The sequence below is a fragment of the Lutra lutra genome, chromosome 6 (genome assembly GCF_902655055.1).
Source record: "Lutra lutra chromosome 6, mLutLut1.2, whole genome shotgun sequence".
NCBI classification, from domain to species: Eukaryota; Metazoa; Chordata; class Mammalia; order Carnivora; family Mustelidae; genus Lutra; species Lutra lutra.
This window is the reverse complement of record NC_062283.1, coordinates 152,214,580-152,225,352: the sequence shown is the minus strand read 5'-3', so window position 1 is coordinate 152,225,352 and position 10,773 is coordinate 152,214,580. Positions and strand designations below refer to the sequence as shown.

At 53.3% G+C, this 10,773-nt stretch overlaps 1 protein-coding gene across 1 annotated transcript in view; it reads right to left on the bottom strand.

Annotated features, from left to right (window-relative positions):
* Window positions 1-478: 478 nt before the first annotated feature.
* LOC125102482 (centromere protein J-like) overlaps window positions 479-10,773 on the bottom strand; it is a 30,826-nt gene continuing 20,531 nt past the window's right edge. The window contains 5 exon segments of the mRNA XM_047733777.1: window positions 479-2,001; window positions 2,004-2,069; window positions 2,072-2,119; window positions 2,732-2,949; window positions 3,602-3,719. Coding sequence (XP_047589733.1) covers window positions 1,943-2,001; window positions 2,004-2,069; window positions 2,072-2,119; window positions 2,732-2,949; window positions 3,602-3,719 — 509 coding nt within the window. The 3' untranslated portion in view covers window positions 479-1,942.

Sequence of the window (10,773 nt, the reverse complement as noted above, 5' to 3'; positions counted from 1 at the left end):
TGTCCCTGAGGCATAGGTGTGGGTCACCAAGGCACAGGTGTGGGTCCCTACTGTACAGCATGCACGGAGCTCAGGGCCACAGATAGGACGGGAGGGGCAGACATATCCCCTTCCTCCACAAACCTGGCCCGTGGCATTTCGGGGAACATTCTAGTGGATAAAGGGACTGTTTAAGGTCCAGCAGCACAACAAAATCTATTTGGGAAAAGCCGTAAACATCCACAACCTTAAGAAGAAACATCAGTTGAGGCTCTGAGCAGAGGTACCAGCAGCCGATGCGCTCCACCCGGATCCCAAGCTCTGAGCACCCCTGCTCTCCGGACTCTGTCTTCAAACTCTGCCGCCCTCGGGGCGCCCGGGAGGCTCAGTCAGTGAAGCATCTGACTTCGGTTCAGGTGATGATTTGGGGGTCCTGGGATGGAGCCCTCCTCAGGCTCCCCACTCAGCAGAGTCTGCTTTTCCCTCTCCCTCCGCCCCTCCCCCTGCTTGTGCTCACTCTTTCTTTCTCAAATAAATAAACAAAATTTTTAAAAGACAAAATGAATATAGTGACAATTCTGGGAAGGCATGAAAATTAACTACAGATGAGTGAGAAACTAATCCAGGCTGATGGATCGGTCCAAGGTGTGAGCGTGTGAAACGGTCTTTAAGCATCGGGTTTTATCTTTTGCGTGGGGTGTTTATTCTAAAGCACCAGCCGCACTGAACCTACAAAGGAAAGTTTAGTTATTTAAGGACGTCTAATCTAATTAGCACCAATCTTCAAATGCTCAAGAAAAAGTCGTTTCAAAGCTACATTGGATAAACTGGGCATTAAACAGTGCCAATTGTTGTGACTGTGGCCGTCCTCGTCCAAAGTGCTTCTGATTTTACAGAACCAACGATAATCAGACGTACGAGGACCGTGTCCTGTTATGGACCCGCTCACTTACACCAGAACTAACTTCTGAAACCTCCAGGCCCTCTCCTCACCGTTGCGGGGAGGGGCGTCAAAAATGTAGGAGACCTGATGTCTGCCCCAACTTGCTCCAGGCCCCTTGGGAGGGACACAGGTAAGTAGGTGGTGGGAACACAGTTGGGGACAAGCCTGGGGACAAGGGGGCCAGAGGACTGGGGGGACCTGCCCGACTGCCGGGAGCGGGATCCATGGGGAGCGTTCTAGAGCAGAGGCAGCCATGCAAGCCTGGGAAGGACAACAGAGGGGGCTTGGGTGAGACAGGGCTGGTCCTCGGGAAGGGCCTGCCCCTGAGGTGTGCTGGGAGAGGGCACTGGCGGGTGGGAGGGCAGAGGCAGGCAGGGCAGGTGGGCGGGAGTGTGCCGGAGCTAGAGTGCCACGCTCTGAACCCAGACCTTTTCTGTCCCACGCTGAGCCTTGAGGAGGCGCGAGGAACGGGACTGGGGCGCGATCCAGCGGCTGGCAGGTGCGGCTCAGGGCACGTGGTCCTGAGTGTGTCCCGACGGCCAGCGCGCCCCAAGCCCCGCGTGAGTCATCCGGCTCTGATTCTGGATCGCCGAGTGAGACCGCTCCGGAGCTGGCAGGGACACGTCAGACGCCACCGGCCAGGCCCGTCGTCTGGGGCCTGAACACAATTTACCGACAAACACGAACGTTAGTTCCTGCTCCCCGTCCCCGCACAGAAGCTCGGTTCTCTTCGTCCCGCACCCCAGCCCGCCGTCCTGTTTGCTGCAGTGGAAATTCTCGGGATAAGCCGATTCAAAATAAAACAATCAGCACGTTCTTTTCTTTCTCTCTTTCTTCTCTTTTTTAGCCAAAGCAAAGGCAGCTTTTCCGTAACAGGTTAGTTTCACTTGTTAACTGACCAGTGACCGGGCTGTGGTCCTCGGGAAGGAAAAGGCCTCCGTCCGGGGCAGCTGCCCGGGGAGTGCCTCTGCCCTCCTCCAGAGCCGAGAGCACGCTGTCCTTGGGTCACTTCAGACAGTGTCACCAGCGTCCTGACGGCCTCCGTAACACGGCACGGGTGACACTGGTTGACGCGGTCATGCTACTGACACAGGATGGCTCACGTCTGGCAGAGCAGAGCACGAGAGCACATCGAAAACACAACACCAACCCACATCTCGTGACAAGATGGTTCCAGAAGGGTTTCTTCCCCGGGGACTGGGGGAGTCTCTGCGTGAGGACAAGGCCCACTCACTGCCATCGCGCTGTTAGTGTCTAGGCGGCCTGCAAACGGCACGATGAGGAGGTCACCGGTCGCTGTCGTGACCTTGAGAGGAGAAGATCCTGAGCCTCCCAAGGGGACCACTGCCAGGCAGGGACGGGCCCCGAGACCCACCATGCTGAGCCGGGCCAGGTTCTTGTGGGGGCTACAACTCTCTTCCTACCCGACCCGGCAAGGTCGGGGGTTAGAGGTCCTGGAGGGCAATGGTCTGGCTGGGGCTTGTGGGAGGAGGGGAGTCGGTGTCTGCTAATCAGGGGGCCTGATGGGGCTGCTCTGCTGACCTCCCCCATCCTGTCACAGGGCAGTGCTGGCTCGTGACAGGCGGAGAGCTGGCAGCCCTGCTAGGGCTCCTGTGAGTCCCCTGTCCTCCAGCTGGTGCCAATCGAACCAAGGAAGCCTGGGGTCTGCGGAGTCACAAATCTTCTGCATGACTTGGGGTGTCCTAAAGTTTTGTGTGTTCTCCGCCATTTGGAGCAGTGAATATACTATTAGTTTCTGTGTCTGTTTCAGCAAAAAAAAAAAAAAAAAAAGTAATTGGGAAGTTACACGTAACGTTGGGGTTTTGAGGGACGCCCGACGCCTTCTGGCCGGAAGGATGTTCCCAGGCTCGTACCTGATCCTCACAGTCCCGGAGGCGGACCGGGTTTCCTGGGAGCCCGTGCAGTACACGGTCCTGACGGTGCCATTGGGGTATTCCCGCTGCGTGAACCCGGCCGTTTGGATTTCCCTCTGCCCGTTGCTGAACACGATGGTCCTGTCGCCGTTCCTGGGAGGGGAGAGCGAGCTGGTGAGGGAGCCAGCACGGTGGTGGGGACCGGAGTGTGGGAGAAGGACGGGGCAGTGCACCTGCTCCCGCACTCCTGGGCTGGAAGCTTGACCTGCGGGGAGAGGGGAGGGGCTGCAAGGGAGTGAGGGGACCACAAAGTACAATATTCCGGAGAAGTGGTACAGAGCTCACGCAGACTGTGCCATGGGGACACCTGGAAGTCCACCCCGACATCCAGGAGGGCCTGTGGGGCCGCGGGTGGCTGGCTGGCTGGCACAGCTTCACGCCTCTCCCCTGCGCACACAGGGTGTTGGAAGGTAGCGGGCTCTGGGAGCACCTCCTCGGGGTGTCTCCCGCGGCTGCTCCCGTGGGCCTGCTCACACCCAGGCTCCCATCAACACGAGCCGACCGGGCGTTCGCCGAAGGCCTCAAGTACTTTCAGGTTGCAGCGCGAGCCTGACCACGGTCAGCGAGGAGAACGCAAGTCAGTGTTAAGATTCATGTGGGAACCAGATCATGGTCATAGACAACACCGCAGGGTCAGTGACGGCATCTTCTATCATCCCGTTGACACAGACACCTACTCTTTTACCAAAGTTAACCTGAAGAAATGGTTGCCCGCACGCACCTGTCATCCTGTCATCATACTGACCTTTCCACAGTGACGACTGTCCCGTCCGGAAACATAGTCTCCTCACGGCCGCCGCTCAGACGTCTCACGGTCCCGTCCGGATGCACGATTTCCTTCGAACCATCAGGGTGGTATTTTTCTGTGGAATACACGTCTTATAAATGCAACCCCTGCTCTCCGTGCTGTGTCTCTTGCGGCTCCCACGTGTCCCCCAGTGACCCACACCACAGAGCACTGGTATTCAAGACGCAGTTTTGTGTCCTGCTCCATCATTTTTTATGTGTAGTCTAGTGTCTTGCTCAGACCGAGCTCCCGCGTCTCCGTAGAAGACAAAATTTATTTTCTTCCAACTTTGCGCAAATCATCCCCTTGGCTGAAATGTTCTTTTCCTTCCCTGTGCTCTCCAGGTCCTTCGAGATGGAAGGTCATTTGTCCATCCCGCACCGGGCGACCTTGGGCTTCTGAATGCCTCTGACCTTCACTCTTACTGTTTTCACAGTGACCTGGGGCATCAGACCAGATAACGTGGGGAAGACCCAGGTCTCCCTCCACGCGAGCCTCCAGAGGCAACACTGACTTTCAACCTTGTGCAAGAGACAAACCCTGAGGGGCTCCCAGCGGGTTCAGTCGGTAGAGCGTGCAACTCTGGATCCCAGGGGTGTGAGTTCGAGCCCCACGCCAGGAGTGGAGCTTACTTAAAATAAACAGAACCTTTAAATGAATGTGACGAGGCTCTCTGTCCAATGCTGAGACCCTGCTCTATCCCATGTTCCTACAGGACCAAAGGCAGGTTATAATGCACACCTGTGGTATAAATCACTATTCGCGTGTGATTGTCAACAAAAGAAAAGCTGTTAGACTTGATTGATTAGTTTCTGTTTTCTTTCTGAAAATATGCATGTGCTTTTGTTTGAACTGTTCGCAGTTGCTAGCAGACAAGAGGAAACACCAAACAGACAGGAGGAAAACAAATCTTACAACTGAGGGAAAATTCCACCCATTGAAATATTTTTTAGCAAAAAACTGTGAAAGCTTGTTTTTCTGTGGCATATTGAGGGAATGCCTAGGAGGACCTGGGGGGGCTCTTCTTTGGAACGATTCTCCGGAGCCCCACGGACCCCACGGAGCTCACGGACCCCCGGTGCCATTCTGAGCCCAAGCCTGCTGGTCCGCATGAATCCTACAAGAACATACGTGTGACACACAATTGCACACATCAGACGGCAGGAGTGGAAAATGAGGCCTTTGACCGCTCTCCTAAAATGTCCGTCCCAGGGAGCAGGTCTGAGGGTGCAGACGCACCTCCCAGGGCAGTGACGGGACTTGGAGTTTCTATGGAGAGAATGAAGCGGTGCACACGTGACCTCTTCGTGGACCAGCCGAGACTCGGGGGCTCCGAGGCTTGGGGACAGCGAGGAAACACGGGTCTACAAAGCGCCTCTCTCTCCAGGTGGCCCGACCCCACATTGATGAGTCACTGACGCAGTGTGCGGGAACTAGCACGTCGTGCTCTATTGTCAAAAACTGGCGGAAGGTCACCGAAGGAGGCAACTGCTCTCGTGTCCACCTCTGCACGCACTTGCCAAGTCAGAGCCCAAAGGACAGGCTGTGAGGGTCCATCTGCTTTGGGGCCCCTCGTGCCCCTGATGACGGTCTGTTTAGCAATGACCTTGACTCTTGGCGTGCGGCAGGTCAGACCCTCTGACAGCACCGCCACCGCCAAGTGTGATGCCCGATAAAACAGCACTGGAGACCCGTGTCGATGTGCTCACACCCACGACAGAGGCCTGACCTTGCAGCCGAGAAGCAGACGGAGTGGACTAGAGCCGTCCCACTGTCCGGGCTGCCCTCGCAGGGGCTCCACAGGGACTCAGAGCTCATCCCTGCTTCCAGACGACATGCTCACGTCATGCCCCCCGGACAGGGACGAGGCAGGAAACATGCATGGCAAGACAAGGGCTCCAGGGAAAGTGTCCCGTTCCGAGCCCTGCAGGAATTTGGGGAGAGGGGATACCCCAGTCCCGGGAGCAAACCCAGAGGAGCCTGGGCTTGCAGCACCTCTGGCAGAAGCAAGCCCAGATCTCTCCTGGTTGACAGACCCCGACAGGGACCCGGGACGCACCACTCCACTCCCGCCCCCACCACGCAGGCCGGCAGCTGGGGCCACGGAAGTGGGGAGGGAGTGTCCTGCGGGGGTGGCACCAGCACGGGCTGGCCGCCAACACCCCGAGTATGACGTTGAAAACCAGAGAAGTGATATTAGCACGAGTGACGGGCTGGCCCTGTTCTGCCGAGGAGACTGGGAGGTGATGGTGCACAGCTCGCCCAGGAAGCAGCAAACCCAAGGAAACGTGGTGTGATGAGCAACAGGGAGTGGAGGGAGCAGCTGAGCCCCACACTCGTGACTGGAGGGACAGGGACGGTGCAGGAGGGTCATGCTGCGGTGGATGAGGGCTGAGGGCGTTGCTGAACTCGGACGGGTGCCGGATGTGGCGGAGGGCACCCCAGTCCACCACGCCACAAAGTGCTTCTAGACTCGCTATGCCCACGAGTGAGCTGCGTGGAACGTGCTTGTAGGAGGGTATCGTGCCGTCTTCTAAGCTCGCCTTTCCCCAGGCCTCCTGCGACTACGGGCACCCTGCCTTTCAGAAGACGCAAGTCACTTACCCTGAGGCACACACCGTCCCCAGCACCGTGATGTGGTCCCATCTGCAGCCGCCCCGTCGCAACGGACGATGAGACACAGTGTCCCCCCCCCCCGAGCAGCAAGAAAGAAGACAATTCACCCGTAAAGGAAGACATCGGAGGTGCCAGGCCTCCCACCCATGCGACAGGGGACGCAGGAAATCCTCCCCACGCTGAGAATGATTGCTTGTCGTGCTTTTGCTCAAAATTCTCCAGCGAGGGCCCTCCGTGCAGAAGCCCGGGTCCCGCACACCCCGGCGCCCCCCGCCGCCACCTCCCCTCCGCTGCGCGGCCCCAACTCCTCCCCTGCCACGCTGGCCTCCGTGACTTTCCTCAGACATTTCCCTTGCTCCTCTCTCTGGAATGCTCCTCCCTGGTAAGCACGTAGCTCTCTCCCTCTCACGTCATCCTGCCTCTCCCGACAGATCACTTCCTCAGGGAGGGCCTCCCCGATCGCCCTACAGAGAGAGGACCAGAAATACCAGACCCTGTCTCCATTGTCCACCTTCTTCCTTTTCTCTGTAGCTTTTAATATGTGTTCGTTTTTATTTACTTATTTTTACCTCTTTGTTTTCTGTCTCTCTCCCCGAAAACTTCACGGGTTGGGGACATCTTACAGTTTCGTTTACTGCCACGCATCCCGTCTGAAAACAGTGCCGGCCCAGGGTAGGCACGTGGAATTGTCCCTCGCGATAATGATCACGCGTGAGCAAAGGTGCCATCAAGGACGGTTTCAGACGGAGCACAGCGAGCCGTGGTGCCATCGGGAGACCGTGCTCGGAGCCGTACCTGCGCCAGAAGGTGTACGAAGGCGCGGGAGCTGGCAAGTGCGGTGAGTGGGAAAAACCCAAAGCCAACCTCCTCTGTACAAACAGTGACAATCACGATGAATTAAAAAAGAAAACGAGGGAGAATGAAAATGCTGTCAGGAGTGTGTGGGAGGGCGTGAGAGGCGGCGCGGGGATCCCGGCCGCTCCCAGAGGACGGCAGAGCGAGGGGCAAGCTGGTGAAGCACCCCCTCCGCTTAAATAAAATTGTCTCGGGTCGTGTGTTTTCCGTTTGTGTGTTACTGATAAGAACACACCTTCACACACAGCTTTGAAAATAGCAGAAGGAAATGAATGGGGAAGGGCAGACCAGGCAATCGCCACCTGCCAGAGGCCCCGCGTGGGACCACGCGTGATGCCAGACCTAAGTGTGGGCGTCGCTGCCAACGATCAGGACGGAGAAACGTTCCAGACAGACTGCGATAAATCCCCGGTCGGCAAGACAGATTTCCACCACACTCTCGTTATTTAGGAACTTGTGCTGATTTTAACATTAGCAAGAACATAGTGTATTTAAAGACGCATTTTTTTGTTTTTATTTACATTCCAGTTAGTTAATACACAGTGTAATATTAGTGTCTGGCGTACAATACAGGGACTCGTCACTTCCGTGCATCACCGGTGCTCCTCACATGAGGTGCCCCCCTTCATCCCCATCCCCCGTCTCCCATCCCCACCCTCCTTCCCTCTGTAACCATCAGTGTGTTCTCTGTAGTCAAGGGTCTGTTTCTTGGTTTGTCTCTTTTTCTTTTCCTTTTCTCATTTGTTTTGTTTCTTAAATTTCACGTATGTGAAATCATATGGCATCTGTCTTTCTCTGACTTTCTCACTTGGCATAATACCTTCTAGATCCATCCATGACATCGTAAATGGCGATATTTCATTCCCTTTTATGGCTGATATTCCATCGTATATAAATACGCCGCGTCCCTCTTATCCATTCATCTGTCAGTGGACCCGTGGGCTGCGAACACAGTTTGGCTATTGTAAATTATGTTGCTATAAACATAGGGGTGCCTGTATTGCTTTGAATGACTCTTTTCATATTTTTTTGGCTAAATACCCTGTAGTGCGATTGCTGGGTCGTAGGGTAGCTCTATTTTTAACTTTTCGAGGAACCTCCACACTGTTTCCCAGACTGGCTGCACCAACTTGCATTCCCACCAACAGTGTCGGAGGCTCCCCTTTCTCTGCAACCTCGCCAGGACCTGTTGTTTCTTGTGTTTTTACTTTAGTCATTCAGAAGGTGTGAGGTGGTAGCTCACAGTGGTTCTGACTTCATTGCCCTGATGATGAGTGATGTTGGGCATCTTTTCTGGTGTCTGTTGGCCATTTGTATGTCTTCTTTGGCAAAATGTCTATTCATGTCTTCTGCCCATTGTTTAACTGGATTATTCATTTCTTAAATGTTCAGTTTTATCACTTCTTCGTATATTTTGGATACTAGCCTTTATCAAATATGTCATTTGTGGGCGCCTGGGTGGCTCAGTGGGTTAAGCCGCTGCCTTCGGCTCAGGTCATGATCTCAGGGTCCTGGGATCGAGTCCCGCATCGGGCTCTCTGCTCAGCAGGAAGCCTGCTTCCCTCTCTCTCTTTCTCTGCCTGCCTCTCCATCTGCTTGTGATCTCTCTCTGTCAAATAAATAAAATCTTTAAAAAAAAATATGTCATTTGTAAATATCTTCTCCTGTTCTATTAGTGGACTTTTAGTTTTACCGATTGCTTCCTTTGCTGCGCAGAAGCTGTTTATTTTGGTGAAGTCCCAGTAGTTTATTCTTGCTTTTCCTTCCCTTGCCTCAGGAGACAGATCTAGGAAGAAGTTGCTGTGGCCAGTCCCAAAGAGGTTACTTCTTGTGTTCTGCTCTAGGACTCTGATGGTTTCCTGTCTCACATGTAAGTCTTTCAGCTATTTTGAATTTATCTCTGTGTATAGTGCAAGGAAATGGCCCGGTTTCGTTCTTCTGCATGGGACTGTCCAGCTCTCCCAACACCCTTTGTCGACGAGACCGTCTTTTCCCACTGGACATTCCTCTTAGCTTTGATGAACATTGATCGACCACAGTGTTGTGGGTTTATTTCCAGATTTTCTACTCTTGAAAACACAACTTTTAAAAACCTTAATCTAGGGGCACCTGGGTGGCTTGGTGGGTTCATCCTCTGCCTTCAGCTCAGATCATGATCCCAGGGTCCTGGGATCGAGCCCCGCATCAGGCTCTCTGCTCAACAGGGAGCCTGCTTCCCTCTCTCTCTGCCTGCCTCTCTGCCTACTTGTGACCTCTCTCTGTCAAATAAATAAATAAAATTAAATTAAAAAAAACTTAATCTAAAGGCAATTATAGATGCAGACATGCTCTCAAGCACATATTAGACATTTGGGGGAGAATGACTATATTCTGGGCCTTAAAGGAAGACAAAAGTTATCAAAGAAAGGGTAATAATATAAGCTATGGTTTGACACAACTTAGCTAAATTAAAATAAAAGCAAAAGGAGACCTAAAACTCACCGTACACTCGGAAATTATTTCAAGACACTTTCAAACGTAATTCATGAGCTACAAACTACAGGAAAATAATCAATCAATCAATCAATAATCAAACTACCGGAAATAAGAAGAGACACTTAGAACTGCATTAGAAAAATAGATGCTAACACAATTTGAGGGATATAATGAAAAAGGCGCTCAGAGGGAATTTATAGCCTGGAATGTTTATATTAGGAAACAAACACCAGAAACGGAGGAGAACTTATGCCTCCCTTAAGGATCGTTTTTAAGATATTTATTTTAAGAGAGAGAGAGCTCAAGTGGGAGGGGCAGAAGGGGAGAGAATCTGAAGCAAATTCCACACTGAGTGCGGAGCCCAACGCGGGGCTTGATCTCACAACCCTGAGATCACGACCTGAACCAAAACCAAGAGTCAGACACTTAATGGGCTGTGCCACCCAGGCGCCCCACTACCTAAAGGATTTAAGAAGAAAATGAAGTCAAACAAAACGCATAATAAATATAAAGCCTGAATTTGTGAAAGAGATAAAACAAAGCTGTAGTACAACACATCAACAAAGTCAGAAATCAGCAATTTGAGATATAATAACCACAAAGACCTCTGTAAAATTGGTCAAGGGGAAAGCTTTAGGAATGGGAGAGAAGCCACAGCCACAGCTGAAGCAGACGCGAGCATGCACGTAACACGCTGAGTCCGATCGTGCGTGACTTCTGGGATCCTGAGGGACGGCGTTTCACCCGGGGCTCTGGAGCCAGACCACGCAGAAAGCCAGTGCGTGAGTGTGGACAGGCCGCGCGCTCACTGCTCTCAGCTCCCTCACCACTAAGATGAGGACAGCGAAGGCACCTATGTCGCTGGATTCTTTGAAGTTTCCGTGTGTAGATGGAGAGCAGCTAAAAGCCCACCGGCCACGTAATGACCAACACGTAACTCAGAGCTAGTCTTATGGTTCTTAGTACTAAATCATTAGGGCATGGCTTTCATTTGCTGGAAACTTCGAGGGACCTTTCTCACTCCCCAACAACTAGACCTCAGCTGTGAGACACACTGGAAAATGTACCAAACGTCCAGGGACCACCTCCCAAAATGAACAAAAGGAGAAACGAGCGGATGATGGCGAGCCTGGAGAAGCAGGGGAAGGTGGGGGTGGGCCGGGGAGGCCCCGAGTTCTGTAGGT